This window comes from Lithobates pipiens, unplaced genomic scaffold (genome assembly GCF_037356315.1).
Source record: "Lithobates pipiens isolate NorthernLeopardFrog02 unplaced genomic scaffold, aLitPip1_a1.2 Scaffold_35, whole genome shotgun sequence".
In the NCBI taxonomy this organism is placed as follows: domain Eukaryota; kingdom Metazoa; phylum Chordata; class Amphibia; order Anura; family Ranidae; genus Lithobates; species Lithobates pipiens.
Genome location: NW_027507811.1, coordinates 4,646,993 through 4,667,645, shown reverse-complemented (window position 1 = coordinate 4,667,645; position 20,653 = coordinate 4,646,993). Strand labels below are relative to the sequence as shown.

Here is a 20,653-nt window from a genome sequence, read left to right as displayed (position 1 = left end):
CCTCACTCCATTATCCCTTCCCTCTCGGCCCCCCACAAACCCCACTTGGTCTGGGTGGAGCAGGTTCGGGACTAATTTTTTAATTCTAGTAGCTAATATTTTTGCAAACAGTTTTATGTCAGTATTTAACAATGAGATTGGTCTATAGTTTGAGCATATCAAGCCCTCGCTCCCTTCTTTCAAATATTGTAGTAATAAATCGCTAGAGAGGCTTCCTTACCCAGACCATAGTTTGTACCTAGGCCATTGAAATACGCACATATCCTTGGTGACAGTATTTCCCCAAATTTCTTAAAATATTCTATTGTATAGCCATCAGGGCCCGGACTTTTCCCTCCTGTAGTTTCTTTTATTGCTTGGTTTACTTCAGATACTGTTATGGGGGTCTCCAATTCCTGTGCTATTTGATAATCTAGGGACCTTGGCGTTTATTATATATTCTTTAATTCTTTATATTCTTTCATTTTCCCCCTTCTAATGTTCTCTTTTTGTTCTGTCTCCTTTTTTTTAACCCAGTATAGTTGCTCATAGTATTCCCTGAATACCTCCGCTATGTCTTTAGTCTTATACTTGGTCTCACTATTTTTATCTACCGTGTTTCCCCCGAAAGTAAGACGGTGTCTTACTTTCTTTTTATCCCCAAAAGCCCCACTATGTCTTACTTTCCGGGTATGTCTTATATTGGAAAAAAATCCCAGCATGCAGAGCTGCACTGCGCTACAGAAGAGGACTACAAGTCCCAGCAAGCAAGGCTGCACTGCATTACAGAGGACTACAAGTCCCAGCATGCAAGGCTGCACTGTACTACAGAGGAGGCCTACAAGTCCCAGCATGCAAGGCTGCACTATGGAGGACTACAAGTCCAAGCATACAAAGCTGCTATGCTCAGCAGAGGAGAACTGTAAGCCCACACAGCCCGGTATGTTGGGACTTGTAGTCCTCCTCAGCTGCATCTTGCGGTTACATAATAAGAGCTGCAGAGAATCTCTTCACACCCCCCCTCCCCCTCCCCCTCCTTGGTCTCTCTCTGTATGACCAGCACTGACCTTTTCCCGGGAGGACACAGAGCCAGTGACACCTGTCGGCAGTGATCCGGGACCTGGCGCAATAATCCCCTTCTCTGTGGTTGCGTCGCGCCGTTCTGATCAGTCTCGGGCAGCGGCTCCCCCTCCTCTTGTATGGCTACACAGTGCTGTGTATGGAGGAGGAGGAGGAGGGGGAGGCGGCTTCAGTGAAGCCGCCTCCCCCTCCTTCTCCTTCATGGACAGCACTGTGTAGCCATACAAGAGGAGGGGGAGGCGGCTTCACTCTGCTCGGCTGTGAGTGACAGCCGCTGCCCGAGACTGATCAGAACGGCGCTGTCTCTTCAGTCGGAGGGGGAGGGCGCTGGCCTGGCACCCCCCCAGGGTGTGGCACCCGGTGCGGCCCGCACCCCCCGCCCCACTCTTAGTACGCCACTGGAGGCGGCAATACCCCCGTGTTTCCCCGAAAGTAAGACATATGTCTTACTTTCGGGGTACGGCTTATATTAGCCGACCCCTCTGAAACTCCCGATACGTCTTACAATCGGGGGTGTCTTACTATCGGGGAAACACGGTAGTATTTTCTCAATTAAGTTTTTTGTTTTCTTTTTACTCAATATCCTCGCTAAACTCTTACTGTTCTTGTTACCCCACATATATCGCTCTTTCGCTATCTTATAATATTCTCTCCTCTCTTCTTGCTCCATTATTTCCTCTAGCTCTACTTTTTTAGTAGCTAAATCCCGTTGTATCTCCTGTATCTGTCCTTGTCCGTTCTGTTTCTCTGTTCTCTGTTTTAATTCTAACCTATTCTATTCTAACCTTGTTATTCCTTTCTCTTTTTCTTTTTGCCCCAAGGGAAATATATATTCCTCTTATGTAAGTCTTAGCCCCTGTACACACGTTCGGAGATTTCGACAACCAAATCCGTCGGATCTTGTCCGAAACTGTTGCATACACACAGCTCGGACAAAGTTGTCGAAAAATCCGATCTTTCAGAACGTGATGACGTAATTTCGTTACGACGGGACTACGTTTAAGCTAGTAGCCAATAGCTTTGATGTAGGAATTTGATCTGAGCATGCGTGGCACTTTGTCCGATCGGAATTCTCTACACATGATCGGAGTATGTCCTATCGGACCAGTTTGTCGGAAAATATTTCCAACAAGTTGGAAAATTGGGTCCGACGGATATTCCGACGGCAACAGTCCGATGCATACCACACACAGTCGGATTATCCGACAAACCGGTCCGATAGGACACATTCCGACTGAATCTCCGACCGTGTGTACAAAGGGCTTATGGGCCTCCCATAGTATGTTCTCCGCCGTCTCACCCTTCCCATTTGAGGCAAAAAAAAAAATTCCAACTCCTTTCTTATTATTTCCTCTCCTTCTACATCTAATAATTCTTTATTAAGTTTCCAAGTAAACGAGGATTTATTCACCTCTGGAATATTAATTCTCATATTTGTGGGTGCATGGTCTGAAAGGGTCCTGATTCCGATGTCTGTATCTACCACTTCCTCCAATAGCTGGTGTTCCACCAACCAGTAATCTATCCTGGTGTACGTCCCATGCACAGGGGAGTAGAACGAGTAATCTCCTTTCTTCGGATGTTGCATTCACCATCATTGGGTTATCACCCAGCCCCCGCCCTACTCTGGACCAATCAGTGAGCAGTATGGGTGGAGGGAATGTATTTAGTGTTAATGACCCACCTGTGCTGATCTCTGTAGGAGTGTCCTCCTCTATAAATGTCCCCGTTATTCCATCCTCCTCCATAGACTGCTGATCATCCCTCACATACCTCTCTTCTTCTTCTGATTTCACCTCAAATTCTATATCCATTGGATCTCCACTCTAAACCAAGAAAATGAGAGAGAATATCATCTGTAAGATAGAAGATTTATAATTGTGACATCACATAGAAAATCCACACATCGTCTCCATGAGTCTGTTTTATAATCTCTGTCCCACCAACCTTGCAATATTGAGGGATGGTGTGACCTTCCTGTGTGGAATCCCGGGAATACAGAGGACGGGGACATCTCTCTGGTGGGTTTCTGTATCTGGATGACTCCTCCATGGTGTCCTGGTACAGATCTTTGTGTTCTTCCTCCATCACCCCATCCTCATCATCCTCCTCTTTTATCTCTTCTTTAATCTCAACTTTAGGATCTCTCAGGTTTCCACTCTGAATATATAATAAAAATGACATCAATGGTAACAATGCAGATAATGTACAGATCCTAATGATACTATCAGTGATTGTTCCTCATCTACCTGATGATGGTGGGGGATGGTGTGACCTTCCTGTGTGGAATCCCGGGAATACAGAGGACGGGGACATCTCTCTGGTGGGTTCCTGGTATTTGGTGGCTCCATCATATCCTTGTGTCCTTCTGAAAAATCCTCCATCACTCCATACTCCTCATCCTCCTCTTTATACTCTTCTTTAACATCAATATTATCATCCCCGAGGTTTCCACTCTGAAAGATATAACAACACATTTATTGTAACAAACATGCTGTGTATAAATCATAAGTACCAATAATTGTTCCTCACCTACCTGATGATGGTGGGGGATGGTGTGACCTTCCTGTGTGGAATCCCGGGAATACAGAGGACGGGGACATCTCTCTGGTGGGCTCTCATCACAGAATCCGCCTGCAGGAAACACACACACTGACTGAAAAATAGGATTATTAAAACAGCTTACCTGTAAAATCCTTTTTCTCTGATGTACATCAGGGGACACAGAGCCATAGTAATTACTATATGGGTTATATATCGGACCGTCAGGTGCTGGACACTGGCACGCCCCTAAGGCGTGTACTTCCCCCATATAACCCCTCCCATTACTGGGAGTCATCAGTTTTGTAGCCAAGCAATACAAGTGTATAACAAGAAGGGACCTCTGTGTCCCCTGATGTACATCAAAGGAAAGGATTTTACAGGTAAGCTGTTTTAAAAATCCTGTTTTCTTTTCATACATCAGGGGACACAGAGCCATAGTAGTTACTATGTAGGATGTCTCGGAGCAATGCCAACTGAAGGGAGGGAGACACAACAGAAGACAGGAGGCCAGAGGACTCATACTACAGCCTGCAGTACACTGCGTCTAAGGCAATATCCTCATGACCTTTAATATTGATTTGGTAAATGTCTGAACCAAAGACCAAGTCGCGGCCTTACAGATCTGAGCCACAGAGGCCTGATGATGCACCGCCCAAGAGGCACTAATCGCCCTGGCTGAGTGTGCTCTTAACATGAAAAGGAGGAATTTTCTTCTTTAGACCATAAGCCTGAATAATGACTTGACGAATCCACTTGGAAATAGTGGATCTTGACGCTGCCTGTCCTCTCTTTGGACCATCTGAATAAAACATATGTTTTACGAACCTGAGCGGTCGCCTTTAAATACACTCTGATCACTACATCAAGGGAATGTAGTGCCTTCTCTTCCCTAGATTGAGGCTCTGGGAAGAAAGAAGGAAGAACGATATCTTTGGCTTAAGTGAAAACCTGTCACCACCTTTGGCAGGGATTCAGGAAGAGGGCGTAGCACCACCTTATCCTTATGCTATGTAGTGCCTTCTCTTCCCTAGATTGAGGCTCTGGGAAGAAAGAAGGAAGAACGATATCTTTGGCTTAAGTGAAAACCTGTCACCACCTTTGGCAGGGATTCAGGAAGAGGGCGTAACACCACCTTATCCTTATGCAATGTAGTGCCTTCTCTTCCCTAGATTGAGGCTCTGGGAAGAAAGAAGGAAGAACGATATCTTTGGTTTAAGTGAAAACCTGTCACCACCTTTGGCAGGGATTCAGGAAGAGGGCGTAACACCACCTTATCCTTATGCAATGTAGTGCCTTCTCTTCCCTAGATTGAGGCTCTGGGAAGAAAGAAGGAAGAACGATATCTTTGGCTTAAGTGAAAACCTGTCACCACCTTTGGCAGGGATTCAGGAAGAGGGCGTAACACCACCTTATCCTTATGCAATGTAGTGCCTTCTCTTCCCTAGATTGAGGCTCTGGGAAGAAAGAAGGAAGAACGATATCTTTGGTTTAAGTGAAAACCTGTCACCACCTTTGGCAGGGATTCAGGAAGAGGGCGTAACACCACCTTATCCTTATGCAATGTAGTGCCTTCTCTTCCCTAGATTGAGGCTCTGGGAAGAAAGAAGGAAGAACGATATCTTTGGTTTAAGTGAAAACCTGTCACCACCTTTGGCAGGGATTCAGGAAGAGGGCGTAACACCACCTTATCCTTATGCAATGTAGTGCCTTCTCTTCCCTAGATTGAGGCTCTGGGAAGAAAGAAGGAAGAACTATATCTTTGGTTTAAGTGAAAACCTCTCACCACCTTTGGCAGGGATTCAGGAAGAGGGCGTAACACCACCTCATCCTTATGCAATGTAGTGCCTTCTCTTCCCTAGATTGAGGCTCTGGGAAGAAAGAAGGAAGAACGATATCTTTGGTTTAAGTGAAAACCCGTCACCACCTTTGGCAGGGATTCAGGAAGAGGGCGTAACACCACCTTATCCTTATGCATGATCAGATATGGCTCTTTACAAGAGAGAGACGCTAGTTCTGATAGTCTTCTATCAGAAGAAATGGCAACCAGAAAGACTATCTTTCTGGTCAAAAGAACCAAGGGAATTTCTTGTAAAGGTTCAAAAGTCTGTTTCTGCAAAGCCGACAAGACCAATTTCAAATCCCAAGGATTTAGAGGTGCCTTGATATGGGGATTGATCCGGGTTACCCCCCGAACAAAGCACTAAAGAGTGAGAAGCTAAAGGCCGTTGAAAAAATATGGACAAGGCCGAGATCTGGCCCTTGATAGTATTCAAGGCCAGCTTAATTTCTAATCCTATTTGCAGGAAATCAAGGATTCTACCTGTGACATACTTCCTGGGGTGCCAACCCCTGGATCCGCACCAGGAAACATATGCCTTCCAGACTCTATAGTAAATGACCCTGGAAGCCGGCTTCCTGGAATTAGTCAAGGTAGATATTACGGAAGGAGACAACCCACAATCCTTTAGAATGTGGGTCTCAATAGTCAGACCGTTAAATTTAGCGACTGTAAGGTAGGATGGAATACCGAACCTTGCGCGAGAAGGTCTGGCCGTAACGTCCAAGGAACTCCTACTGCCATCTTTATGATCTCGGCAAACCAAGACCTTCTGGGCCACCAGAATCACCTCCTTTCGTTCCTGCTTGATCCTGCGAAGCAGCAGAACTGGAGGAAACGCATAGATCAGAGAAAACTGATCCCATGGGAAGACTAATGCATTTTCCGCCTGCTAGCGGATCCTTTGTTCTCGACACAAAGTTGTGGACCTTGTTGTTGAATCTGGACGCGAACAGGTCTACGTCCGGAGTACCCCATCTCTGACATATCGCTAGGAAGATGTCAGGGTGAAGAGACCATTCTCTCATAAATAATCGTTGGCGACTCAAGTAGTCCGCCTGCCAATTCTCTATCCCGGGAATGAATATTGCCGATAGGCAGGGGACGTTGTGTTCTGTCCAAGACAGAACATGATTCACCTCTTTTTGGGCTGCACGACTCCTCGTGCCCCTCTGGTGATTGATGTTAGCCACAGCCGTGGCATTGTCAGACAAAAAAGCCTTCCATTGGGTTGTGCATGAGACTGTTGGGAAAAATGGTGGCCTCCTTCGTTTCATTCAAGATTGCTACAAAGCGCAATCCTGTCAGCCTGGAACAAGAAGGTTCAGGCCTTAGATTTTCCAATTCCTCTGGCTCCCGAAGTACGAGGCTAAATTGGTGGTTGATATCCAGCAACCTTCAAAAGGGAAAATCATTTCTACCAGTCTCTTGGAAAGTGGTGACTAGGGATGCCAGTCTTCTAGGCTGGGGAGCAGTCCTGGAAGAGGATTCTGTCCAGGGGAAGTGGTCCAATTTGGAAAGGACCTTGCCTATCAACATTTTGGAGACTCGGGCAGTTCGTCTGGCTCTAAAGGCCTGGACAGTCAGACTGAGGGACTGTCCTGTCAGGATTCAGTCTGACAATGCCACGGCTGTGGCTTACATCAATCACCAGGGGGGCATGAGGAGTCGTGCAGCCCAAAAAGAGGTGAATCATGTTCAGTCTTGGGCAGAACACAACGTCCCCTGCCTATCGGCAATATTCATTCCCGGGATAGAGAATTGGCAGGCGGACTACTTGAGTCGCCAACGATTATTTCTGAGAGAATGGTCTCTTCACCCTGACATCTTCCTAGCGATATGTCAGAGATGGGGTACTCCGGACGTAGACCTGTTTGCGTCCAGATTCAGCAACAAGGTTCACAATTTTGTGTCGAGAACAAAGGATTCGCTAGCAGGCGGAAAACGCATTAGTCTTCCCATGGGATACGTTTTCTCTGATCTATGCGTTTCCTCCAGTTCTGCTGCTTCGCAGGAACGAAAGGAGGTGATTCTGGTGGCCCAGAAGGTCTTGGTTTGCCAACGATTAATTCTGGGTGAATGGTCTCTTCAAATCCTGACAGGACAGTCCCTCAGTCTGACCGTCCAGGCCTTTAGAGCCAGGAGGAACTGCCCGAATCTGCAAAATGTTGATAGGCAAGGTCCTTTCCAACTTGGACCACTTCCCTTGGACAGAATCCTCTTCCAGGACTGCTCCCCAGCCTAGAAAACTGGCATCCGTAGTCACCACTTTGCAAGAGACTGGTAGAAACAATTTTCCCTTTTGAAGGTTGCTGGATATCAACCACCAATTTAGCCTCTGACGTACGTCGGGAGCCAGATGAATCTAAGGCCTGAACCTTCTTGTTCCAGGCTGACAGGGTTGCGCTTTGTAGCAATCTTGAATGAAACGAAGGAGGCCACCATTTTTCCCAATAGTCTCATGCACAACCCAATGGAAGGCTTTTTCTTTGCCTTGATGAGTTGAATTAGTTCTTAAATGGAACTGATTCTTTTCTGGGGTAGAAATACCTTTTTCTGCCTGGTATCTATGATCAGACCCAGGTACTGTACTCTCCTTGATGGCTTTAAGGAGGATTTTTCTAGGTTGAGAATCCAGTCTAGAGATTCCAGGTAGCTTACCGTTGTAACCAGACTGTGGTTTAGCCCTGAAACTGAATGATCTATTAAAAGTAGATCGTCTAAGTAGGCTAGGACCGCTATGCCCTGAGCCCTTAATCTGGCTAAAGGAGGCACCGGAATTTTTGAGAACACCCCCGTGGTGCTGTGGCTAGACCGAATGGCAGGGCCACAAACTGAAAATGATGATTTTCTACCTCGAAGCGCATAAACTTCTGGTGAGCGGGAAATATTGGCACGTGGAGATATGCATCCTTGATATCGATAGAAGCCATAAAATTGCCCTCCTTGGAGGATGGCTACAACTGACCGGATTGACTCCATGCCAAAGGATCGGATGTTCAAGTGCCGATTCAGATCTCTGAGATCTAGAATAGGTCTTATTTCCCCGTTTGGCTTTGGAACCGTAAAGAGGTTTGAATACAAACCTTTGCCTTATTCCTCTTATGCCGCGTACACACGATCAGACTATCCGGCGGAGCAGAGTCCGCCGGACAATCTGCCCATGTGGCGACAGAAGACCGGGCCACCGCCAGTAAAAGAGCTGGCGGAGGCCCGGCAAGAAGAACCGAAGAGGGGGACAAGACCCCCGAAGTCGGAAGAAGAGGCGGAGGCGGCGACAGAAGACAAGGCCACCTCTAGTAAAAGAGCTAAAGAAAGAAGCGGAGGCCCGGCAAGAAGAACCGAAGAGGGGGACAAGACTCCCGAAGTCTTAAGAAGAGGCGGCGGCGACAGAAGACCGGGCCACCTCTAGTAAAAGAGCTAAAGGAAGAAGGTGGAGGCCCGGCAAGAAAAACCGAAGAGGGGGACAAGACCCCCGAAGTCGGAAGAAGAGGCAGAGGCGGCGACAGAAGACCAGGCCACCGCTAGTAAAAGAGCTAAAGGAAGAAGCGGAGGCCCGGCAAGAAGAACCGAAGAGGGGGACAAGACCCCCAAAGAGGGGGACAAGACCCCCGAAGTCGGAAGAAAACCCCCGGAGCTGTGCGATAAATTATTTTAAAACCTTGTGTTGGGTTTTATTTACATTTTTTCCACCAGGTGAATGGGTAGGGGTACACTGTACCCCATACTCATTTACATAGGGTGGGGGGGCGGTATCTGGGGCCCCCTTATTAAAGGGGGCTCCCGGATTCCGATAAGCACCCCGCCCGCAGACCCCGACAACCAACGGCCAGGGTTGTCAGGAAGAGGCCCTTGTCCTCATCAACATGGGGACAAGGTGCTTTGGGGTGGGGGGGCCCTGCGGCCCCCCCTTCCCCAAAGCACCCCCCCATGTTGAGGGCATGCGGCCTGGTATGGCTCAGGATGGAAGGGGGCGCTCGCTCAACCCCACCCCCTTTCCTGACCGTCTGGGTTGCGTGCTCGGATAAGGGTCTTATTTGGGCCTTGGGGGGGGACCCCCACGCCGTTTTTTTGGCGTAGAGCTTCCCCTTTAAGTCCATACCAGGTGACGGTGCCAGCGACGTGTCAATCTCGCCACCAAAGGCGGCGACATTGAGTTCCTTCGCTAGTTCCGGCTACCTGGAGCCGCGATCAAAATGAACGGACTTTCCTCCGTGTGTGGGCAAGTCCGTTCATTTTCAAAAGTACGGCGGACTCCCGCCATAGTCCGACAGACCTAGTCCGCTGCAAAAGTCCGGTTGTGTGTGGGCAGGTCCGACGGTTTGTCCGCCAGACTAAGTCCGCCGGATAGTCTGATAGTGTGTACGCGGCATAAGGGAACTTCTGATATCACTGATTTGGATAGTAGATGATCCAGTGCTAGAAGGAGAGCCTTCCTCTTCTCTGGATCCTTGGGAACATTTGATGTTAGAAACCGAGGAGACGGAAAAACTGGGAACTCTAGTTTTTAACCTAGAGAAACAGCAGAAGCCACCTATCTGTCTTGACATTGCTCCTGCCAGATTCTTGAGCGTTGCAGGAGCCTTCCTCCCCCCCCCACCCGAACGAGCGGCGGGGTGCCCCTTCATAAGGAGGCTTTAGCACTCTGTTTTGTGGGCTTTCTGCCCCAAGATCTCTTCTGACCCTGGTGCTGCCCTTGGGGTTTTCCTCTTGAACCTGACGATTGAGGCTGTCGAGACTGCCTAGAGGCTGATGCCCCTGGCACAGGAGAAGAAGCCCGCTTAAAGGAGAAATGTCTGAATTTCTTTTTTACTAGTAAAAGAGAGCTTTTGCCATTAGAAATCTTTTGTAGGTATTTATCCAAATCATCTCCAAAATAGCCGTTCACCATGAAAAGGGAAACTGGCTAGGAGCTTTTTTAATGGCGCTTCGGCTGACCAACTCTTCAGCCAAAGAATTCTGCGAGAATGCACTAGTCCAAGCATAAGCCGTGAGATCTGAATGGCCACATCTTTCATAGCGTCAACCGATGGAACCACCCCCCCCCCCCTCCCCATTTCTTATAGAAATCTTCTTCCATAGGATACAGTTTAGAGAATCTCTTAGGCGGATAATATTGCTTATCCGGATGTTCCCATTCAGCATACATAAGCTTCCTTAGCCATGCATGAATAGGAAAGGCATCCCCAGACGGAGGAGGGAGGAGGTTTTAATGATCCTAACTTAGAGGTGGGATCATCAAGAGGCAGCAAAAAAGTTGAATGAACCAACTTAGCAAGGGAGTGCACAAGCAACCTGTCTTGTGGTGTTACTCCTATATTAGGATCCTCAGAAGAGGATAAACCAGTATCTTCCTAAATCTTTGGGAAGATCTGCCTGATCCCCAGCCTCCTGCACCTCAATAAGAGGGTCCTGAGCATTAGATGGGGATCTGCTACGTTTAACCCCCCCCCTCTGGAGGGATAAAATAGAATCAAGCTTCTTTTTCAAATTGGGAATGGTAGAAGACCAAACCTCTCGTGTGACATACTCAGGGGCTGAAACGTCTTGTGCGACTGCAAGCACAGTTTCCCCTGACGGCTCAATCTGACTAGCCGTATCCCTCTCAGGGGAGGATGACATTCTTTTGGAAGGGTTTTTAGTTTTGTTGTGTAACCATTGACCCCTTAGAAGAGTTCCTGGTCCCTTTGCCACGCCCCCACGCAGAATATGGCCCCCCTTTTCCTTTTTCAAAGGAGAGCATTTTCCCACGTGAGCGGCGCCTGCAGCATGGCGTGGGGGGGGGGGGGGAGTGGTAAATCCTCCGCCGAGCAACCGCAGTCTGCCTTTTAAAAAATTCACGGTAGGCTCCGAGACCTTAAAGGAACCGGGGAACTCTCAAGTTATCCCACAATCCTGGACCTGCGACAGCACCCTGCCAGTAAAAACTTTATGGCCTTACTCCCAAAAAGTACTGGATCCCAGGGCCCAGCTCTCAAAGAGAAGCGTTCGCAAGCAAAGCCTTGTTTCTTTGGATACGAGGCCCGGGTACCATTCATTTAGCCCATGAAAAAGACATCAGAACGGATGCGGTCAGGGTGGCCAGCTCTCATCAAGGATTACTACCCGCGGAGTTCAGCACAGCACATCTTTACTTGTGACCAACACCTTAGACACTGGCGAAAAAACTAAGGACTCCCAATATTGGGAAGGGTTATATGGGGGAAGTACATGCCTTAGGGGTGTGCCAGTGTCCAGCACCTGTCAGTCCGATATATAACCCACATAGTAATTACTATGGCTCTGTGTCCCCTGATCCATTACTGGATCCATCTGTAGGAAACACACACACTGACTGAATACATTGTTTCTATGTGTTTATCAGATGATGGGGGATCTAGGTGGAGCCTCCGTACTGCTCTCTCCTTTACAATAAAGTCTCCTCTTACCCGGTGATGTGAGGGGCGGCTGATTGTCCATCATGACGTCCTTCCCGGCTCCGCTCACCTCTCCTGTCAGCAGCTCGATGATCTCTCTGGTGACTTCTAGAATCTTCTTTGTATTTCTCTATTCTATCAGGGAGGGAGGTGGAGGCAATGTGATGGTCATGTGATCTCCAGACTTCACAGGAGGAAAACTCTAGATCTGAAGACAAATAGTAAAAATCAAATGACATTCCCAGAATCCTCCTCACCTCACTGGTCAGGTCTCTTTATTTAAACCCCACTTCATGTTGAGGTTTCTGATATTACATACAATGGAGGTCCAACAGCCCTAATTTGAAAGTGAGGAGGTCAGGGGCCGGCCCACATCCTAAGAGCATCAGAAAAAAGAGTCGGATAGAGGGATACTAGGAGGAGGAGCTGTGAGGTCAGTGTGATGTCATAGGATTCTTTAACTATGATTGGAGGGACATCGGGAGGATGAGCTGTGGGAGGTGCTGTGTGAGGTTTCTGTACACAGAATCATTTCTATCGGGTGCGTCCCTCCTCTCCTAAACTGAAACATGAACTTTTTCTTTGGGCTTTGCCAGGACACATCATATTCCTGCGATCTCCGTGTTCTCCGGAGACTTTTTAGGATGAATATCTGAGACTGGGGATCATTATGGGAAAAAAAATTCCAGATATTTACTACAAATTGCATTTTTCCCTCTTTTTTCTAATTTAAATCTTATAAAATAAAGACATACATATTTCTAATCCTCCCTAAATAACCCCCCCCCCCCACTAATAAAAGTAGTATAATCCATTTGTCAGGAGTGTGTTGCGCTCCTCATTCCAGCATCCTGATTTTGGCTGTCATGCACTCTTTTTGTCTGTCTGTCCCACCTGCAAGGTGAGTGATGTGGTCAGTCTCGGGGTGGAGACCAAACCCGATTTAAGCCAGCCAAGCCCGCAGTCTCATGCTTGCGATACTGCATTTGTAACACCTGCTCCAAGCTCTCCGTTTGTCTGCCCTTCTCTGCTGTTTGGATTCCCTCATTGATGACCTCGGTTTCGGATATCGACTACTCTGAACTCTGGGATAGATATGTGCTGCGCTAGACTGGTTCTATACTTAATAATCCGTGTCCTTAATCTATAATTATAGATCCACAGGAGAATAGTAAAGTGCATAAGTAGTAAACACTCAACTGGTATAAAGTGCAAGTGCAATGTGTGGCAAACAAATAATGGATATAAAGTGCACTTACCCCGACTTGTTCAAGCCCCGACTTTTTCATGCCCCGACTTAGTTGGGGTAGGCGGAACACTTTGCTGGGGGTGGGTCAGCCCGACACTTGACCTTTGACCTCTGGGGACACGCCTCCTGACCTTTGGGGGAGGTCCCTATTCTAATCCCTGAGTCCTAACCTTGTTCTTCTAGGGGAAACCCTAACCCTAACCCTAACCCGCAACCCTAACCCCTAACCCTAACCCAGAGAAAACTCAATAAAATTATATAGACCCCTTAGAATTACGTGGTGCCACCATATACATAATACACAAATACTATTCAAGGGAACAAACAAAATAATAACTGGCAAAAAGTCCTTAATGCATAGCAAAAATGCATAAAAATGTGATAGCAAAAATGCATAAATAAAATATAATAAAACTAAATAAAGAAGTGCAAGTGCATAAACCATACAAGTGTCCCTGTGATCAGCTTTTTTTTTTCCTTTTTCATGCACTTTTTGAATACTACATGGAATACTACGATACTACGAGGAAACTTCTGAACCAGGGAAACAGCTGAGAAACCCATAATGGTTCATATGCGTGATTTGACTAATGCCCTGTACACACGCGGTCGGACATTCCGACCACAAAATCCATCAGATTTTTTTTTCCGACGTATTTTGTCCGAAACTGGTGTTGCATACACACGGTCAGACAAAGTTGTCGGAAAATCCGATCATTCGGAACGTGATGACGTTCGTTGCATACGATGGGACTACGTTGAGGCTAGTAGCCAATAGCTTTGGTCTCGTAATTCAATCTGAGCATGCGTGGCACTTTGTCCGATCGGAATCCTCTACAAAACGATCGGAAAAAGTCCGATCTGATTTTTTTTTTTGTCGGAAAATTTGAGATCCCGGAATTTCCGACGGAAAAAGTCCGATAGAGCCCGCACACGATCGGATTTTCCGACAAGATCGGACCTTATCTTATTTTATTATGCATATATGTATGAGACTTGTTTTTCATTTTCGTAGCTTGATAGTGGCATATAGTTAGGAGGGGGCTTTTTAATGCCCCGTACACACGGTCGGAAATTCCAATGAAAAAAGTCCGATTGGATCACGTTGTCTGAAAATCCAACCATGTGTGGGCTCCATCTGACTTTTTCTGTCGGATTTTCCGACGCACAAAGTTTGAGAGCAGGATCTAAAATTTTCCGGCGACAAAATCCGATCGCATAAAATTTCCGATCGTGTGTAGACAATTCCCGACGGACAAAGTGCCACGCATGCTCAGAATAAACTTAAAAGATACAAAAGCTATTGGCTACTGGCCCATTTATAGTCCCGACGTACCTGTTTGACATCACCTCGTTCAGAACGATCGGATTTTCCGACAACGTTGTGCGACCGTGTGTGTGTGTGTGTGCGCAACACAAGTTTCGGCCAAAATCCGTTGGAAAAAATCCGACGGATTTTGTGGTCGGAATGTCTGACCGTGTGTACAGGGCATAAGGCTCGCAGGATTTGTTTTTTTTTTGTTTTTTATATTACAATTTTGCATAGTTCAGTCCCAGTAGTATATATAATACAGTCTAGAGTACATAGTGCAGTCAGTATAGTATATATAATACAGTCCAGAGTACATAGTGCAGTCAGTATAGTATATATAATACAGTCCAGAGTATATAGTGCAGTCAGTATAGTATATATATAATACAGTCCAGAGTATATAGTGCAGTCAGTATAGTGTATATATAATACAGTCCAGAGTATATAGTGCAGTCAGTATAGTGTATATATAATACAGTCCAGAGTATATAGTGCAGTCAGTATAGTGTATATATAATACAGTCCAGAGTATATAGTGCAGTCAGTATAGTATATATAATACAGTCCAGAGTATATAGTGCAGTCGGTATAGTGTATATATAATACAGTCCAGAGTATATAGTGCAGTCAGTATAGTATATATAATACAGTCCAGAGTATATAGTGCAGTCAGTATAGTGTATATATAATACAGTCCAGAGTATATAGTGCAGTCAGTATAGTGTATATATAATACAGTCCAGAGTATATAGTGCAGTCAGTATAGTATATATAATACAGTCCAGAGTATATAGTGCAGTCAGTATAGTGTATATATAATACAGTCCAGAGTATATAGTGCAGTCAGTATAGTGTATATATAATACAGTCCAGAGTATATAGTGCAGTCAGTATAGTATATATAATACAGTCCAGAGTATATAGTGCAGTCAGTATAGTATATATAATACAGTCCAGAGTATATAGTGCAGTCAGTATAGTGTATATATAATACAGTCCAGAGTATATAGTGCAGTCAGTATAGTATATATAATACAGTCCAGAGTATATAGTGCAGTCAGTATAGTGTATATATAATACAGCCCAGAGTATATAGTGCAGTCAGTATAGTATATATAATACAGTCCAGAGTATATAGTACAGTCAGTGTAGTATATATAATACAATGTATTGAAGTGGCTAAAGGGAACCCTGCACCCAAATGAAATAAAAAAGGGCCCCCCCCCCAAAAAAAAAATCCTGTCAGGTCTGGTATGGATTTTATGGGGAACCCTGCGCCAACATAAAAAAAAATGCCATTTCTTTCTGAGATAGTCATTCCAGATCCTCCTCCTTCTTCATGTTGGGTGGCCTATAGCATACCCCCACTATTCATTTCCCACTCACTTCCTCCCTTCGATGTTCTACCCATACATAACGTCGCTCCTCTCTAGCACCCTTATATCACTTTTGACATATAGAGACACCCCTCCCCCTCTTCTACCTTCCCTGTCCTTCCGATACAAGGGATACCCCTGTATATTGGCCAGCCAATCGTGTGAGCTGTCAAACCAAGTTTCAGTTTTTCCCACAAAGTCCAAGTCCTCCTCGAGTAATGGCAGCTCCAGATCCACTATTTTGTTAGCTAGACTCCTAGCATTTGTGTATACTCCTCTTATTGTTGTTTGAGTGCCTATTGTTTCCACCCCTTTCTTTCTCCTGGCTTTGTTTTTGAATTTGAATTGCCCACTCCCTTACCCCGTGATTACTTCTTATGGTTGTATTTTCACTCCCATTACTACTGCTGACTCTCCTATCACCCTCTGTCCCCAGCTCTATGTCGGCTATCACTTTCTCTGATCCTACCCTCAACACCTAGTTTAAAAGCCCCTCCAGCTTTGTGGCCATCTTACTTCCCAATAGAGCTGTACCAACCCCATTAAGGTGAAGCCCGTCCTTACTAAAGAGCCGGTAACCGACTGAGAAGTCAGCCCGGTCCTGCAGGAACCCAAATCCCTCCTTCCTGCACCAGTTCCTCGGCCACGTCTTCAGTTCCCTAGGCTCCTGCTGCCTCTCTGGTGTGGCTCGAGGTACAGGTAGCATTTCAGAGAAAACCACCTTGGAGGTCCTTTTCCTCAATCTAGTCCCTGAAATCACTTTTTTAGGACTCTCCACCTTCCTGTCACTTGGTCATTGGTGCCAACATGTATTATGACCGCTGGGTCCTCCCCATCCCCTCCCAATAATCTGCCCACCTGATCCGCGATGTGCCGAACCCGAGTGCCCGGTAAACACCACACTTCTTCTGCAACCCCGGTCTTCCTGACAGATTGTCCTATCTGTCCTCCTATTAATTGAGTCTCCCACTACCAGCACTTGATTGGCCTTACCTGTATCACCACTCTCCTCCGTACTGGACCCTCACTCCCCTGGCAGCTAGGGAAGGGCACCTGCTCTAGCACTGCCACCCCTGAGATTATATCCTCATCATCATGCAACTTGGCATATTTGTTGGGGTGTACCAACTCAGGACTGGCCTCCCTAACACTCTTTCCTCTACCCCTCCTCCTTTCTTTCACCCAGCTACCTACCTCTGGTTCCTGTGCTTCCATCTCTCCAACCTCCTCTAGGCTGGACCCCGCCAGCACCTACTGGTTAATGCCCAAACTCCTCTCCAGGTTGCTAATGCTTCTCAGTGTTGCTACTTGATTCGCCAGATCCAGGATCTGGGCTTCCAGAGAAACAGCTCGCTCACATCTCCCACAGCAGGATGTCCCCTCGATCGGCTCATCAAAGAACCCATACATTGTGCAGGATGTGCACTGAGTGGCATCACCAGTCCTGTTGGACATTTTACCCTCTATTCCAGTGATGGCGAACCTTGGCACCCCAGATGTTTTGGAACTACATTTCCCATGATACTCATGCACTCTGCAGTGTAGTGGAGCATCATGGGAAATGTAGTTCCAAAACATCTGGGGTGCCAAGGTTCGCCATCACTGCTCTATTCTATTGGGGATATTGAGTAAGACTAATGCCCTGTACACACGATCGGACATTCCGACAAACAAAATCCGTCAGATTTTTTGGCTCAACCTTGTCTTGCATACACACAGTGGCACAAAGTTGTCGGAAATTCCGATCGTCAAGAACGAGGTGACGTAGAACACGTACGACGGGACTATAAAGAGGAAGTTCAATAGCCAGTAGCCAATAGCTTTCGTCTCGTAATTTATTCTGAGCACGCGTGGCACTTTGTTTGCGTCAGAATTGTCTACACGCGATCGGAATTCAAACGATCGGATTTTGTGGTCGGAAAATTTTATATCCAGATCTCAAACATTGTGTGTGTCGGAAAAATCAGATGGAAAAAGTCAGATGGAGCCCGCACACGATCGGAATTTCCGACAACGAGCTCCGATCGCACATTTTCCGTGTGTACAGGGCATAACTATTTGTAACCTACCCAATTCCCAGCTCTCTACTCCTAGTGCACTCACAATGCACGGGCACTCGCGGCACCCGGGCACTCACAGCTAGATATGTGCATGATGAAAAAACTCGTTTTGTTTGGTTTCGTTTTGATTCGTTAATCTATTTAATTTGTTTTCGTTAAATTCGGTTGATTGGATCGATTCGTATTCGGCATTTTCTTCTAATTTACCAATTTTTTTTTTTCCGATTCGAAACAATCAAAATCAGTAAGCTTTCGAATTGCTCAAACCGAAAATTTTATATTGTTTTCGATTCGAATGCAGCAAAGTGAACAAACAAAAGAAAAATCTTCATCAAATGACTCGTTAAATTAACAAAAACAGCATCATTTCCAAATGGTCCTCCTAATAACGCACGCCGTCATTGATTTCAGCAATACGTGTAGATAGAATTCGACTGGAGTTCGATGTAAAATTAGATTAGAATTTCAGTCCGTATTTGGTTACGTTATTCGGAGCATTCGGGAAAATTTGTTTATATTGTAATTCAGGTATTCGCATTCGGATATATCAGAATCTCGGAATAATGAAAAATGTGTCCGAATATTAATTCGGGATGAAACTAACCGCACGTGTCTACTCACAGCACCCGGGTACTCATTATATTGTATTGTAATTGTACTGCATACCTCCCGACATTTGGGACAGAGGGACATTGTTCCAAATCAGGGACAGTTGGGAGCTATGGTACTGTCTGCCCTCATGTTGTAAAGCAATGTGTAAACTGTTGGCACTATATAAATCCTGTATCATAATAATATATGTGTGTATCCTCATCTGCTGGAGATAAAAGACGTCACAGTGACTATGGAGGAAGAGGACGGAACATGACGGGGGGGGGGGTTACTGGGTGTAAATAGAAGATAAGATCTTATTACCTCCTCTGCTGCCAAATTCAGCCAAGTCACCTCTACCTCGTATTACAAGGAGCTTCCTGGCTTTAGCTGACATCACTTCCTGTCTTAGGTGACATCACTTCCTGTCTTTAGCTGACATCACGTCCTGTCTTTAGCTGACATCACGTCCTGTCTTCCATAGAGACTTCCTGTCTGGGTAGAAGTGAGATCACCACCTTGTGGAGCTCAGAGGAACTGCAGCCTCAGAGAAACTTCTCGTAAATGTGTGAACATGACCTTGTGCTGTGTGTGTATGTACTGTATATCCTTATAGATGTGTAGTGCTCCCCCCGCAGGAGCCACTGATGATAACTGGTTCTTTTTCAAACAGTACTGAGTCCCGCCAACAGTCCACTCACTGCGGTTCCAATAAACAGTCTAGGGGTTTGTCTTTTGTAATGAATTGCTTGTAGAACTCGGGGATTTGGGATACTCAAACGGCTAGCAACATTAACCCCTTGCCTACCGGGCAATTTCACCCCGTTCCTGCCCAGGACAATTTTCAGCTTTCAGCGCTGTCACATTTTGAATGACAATTGCGTGGCCATGTAACACTGTACTCATATGACATTTTTATCATTCTGTTCCCACGAATAGAGCTTTCTTTTGGTGGTTTTTAATCATCACTGGGGGTGTTATTTTTTTACTAAATAAGCAAAAAAAAATCAACAATTTTGAAAAAAAAAATAATAATTTTGGGGGGGGGGGGGGAGCAAACAAACCCCTCCAGATCCACACTCGCCACGGTCACAGCTCCCCTGATACGGCTCTCCTCCGTGGCTTCCGTGTTAACTTTCCGAGTTCCAAATCTTCGGCCTTCTGATTGGCCGGGTTGAGTAAATGTAAACTGGATGTGACGCGATGGCGATTATTGATTCACTAAAAGCCAAAGTAGGAGGGTTCGGGGCGGAGAGCTCTGTGCCCCGAGTACCATTTAAAACAAGCCAATTAGAGCCTCAGGCTCTGATCACATGCTTGTCAAAAAATAGACATCCATTAGTCCGGCGCCTTGCACAGTGCACACACATAGAACAATATTTTTTTTAAATAAATTATAAAATGACTAACATTTTGTAACTTTAAGATGTTAAAAAATCTTAGTCATATTATCTTTTATTTAAAATGAAATCATTCTATGATTGGCTTTCCTCTTTGTCAAAACATATGGACCGGCTCATGTACTGTATATCCTTATAGATGGGGTCATCTCAACTCACACCAAGGGGGAGAGAAATATATTACTGTCTAGTCCAGCCTTCCTTAGCCAGGGTTCCTTCCTTCAAAGGGTTCTAGGGGTTCCTGGAGCAATGAAAAATTTCTGTCTCCCAGTGACATCAATGAACATTAAGTGGGGCGGTCTTCCCAGTGATGACAATGTAAGAATGTCCTTCTCCTACTGACCACGAATATAAAGGGTTCCTTCTCCCATTGGTCACCAACGTAAGGGACCACTACACTGACCACTGATATAAGGCGTCCTTCTCCCATTGGTCACCAATGTAAGGGACCACTACACTGACCACTGATATAAGGCGTCCTTCCCCCATTGGTCACCAATGTAAGGGACCACTACACTGACCACTGATATAAGGCGTCCTTCTCCCATTGGTCACCAATGTAAGGGACCACTACACTGACCACTGATATAAGGCGTCCTTCTCCCATTGGTCACCAACGTAAGGGACCACTACACTGACCACTGATATAAGGCGTCCTTCCCCCATTGGTCACCAATGTAAGGGAAGACTACACTGACCTCTGATATAAGGGGTCCTTCTCCCATTGTCATTCAGGAAAAAAATAACTTTGGCCCCGTATTGTACTGCCTGGAGAACATTGGTGGATCCCTTAGATCTGACAGTAAAGC

The 20,653-nt window shown here is 46.0% G+C and overlaps 3 protein-coding genes across 4 annotated transcripts in view; 1 reads left to right on the top strand and 2 right to left on the bottom strand.

The window, feature by feature from the left end:
* Positions 1–20,653, top strand: part of LOC143955622 (uncharacterized) — a 280,961-nt gene that overhangs the window by 152,082 nt on the left and 108,226 nt on the right. The gene's annotated exons all lie outside the window — the stretch shown is intronic.
* LOC143955344 (uncharacterized) overlaps positions 1–20,653 on the bottom strand; it is a 52,713-nt gene that overhangs the window by 9,287 nt on the left and 22,773 nt on the right. The window lies entirely within an intron of this gene.
* On the bottom strand, positions 2,086–18,850 carry LOC143955848 (uncharacterized). 2 transcript variants are annotated; one of them, XM_077465965.1, is made up of 6 exons: positions 18,769–18,850; positions 11,869–12,064; positions 3,596–3,693; positions 3,309–3,515; positions 3,007–3,219; positions 2,086–2,885 (listed from the first exon to the last, which is right to left on the bottom strand). In XM_077465965.1, the coding sequence occupies exons 2-6, from the start codon at positions 11,900–11,902 to the stop codon at positions 2,481–2,483; spliced, it is 957 nt and encodes a 318-aa protein (XP_077322091.1). In that variant the 5' UTR covers positions 11,903–12,064; positions 18,769–18,850; the 3' UTR covers positions 2,086–2,480. The 2 variants fall into 2 exon arrangements, with proteins under 2 accessions (XP_077322091.1, XP_077322092.1); XM_077465966.1 differs by having other exon boundaries at positions 2,785–2,915.

What these genes read in the sequence shown, in the direction of transcription:
- LOC143955848 (XM_077465965.1), bottom strand. Translation starts at nt 11,902, where the DNA reads ATGATGGACAATCAGCCGCCCCTCACATCACCGG. An exon ending in CCATCCCCCACCATCATCAG is followed by an intron (nt 3,516 to 3,595) that starts GTAGGTGAGGAA and finishes TATATCTTTCAG; the next exon opens with AGTGGAAACCTCGGGGATGA. An exon ending in CCATCCCTCAATATTGCAAG is followed by an intron (nt 2,886 to 3,006) that starts GTTGGTGGGACA and finishes TTCTTGGTTTAG; the next exon opens with AGTGGAGATCCAATGGATAT.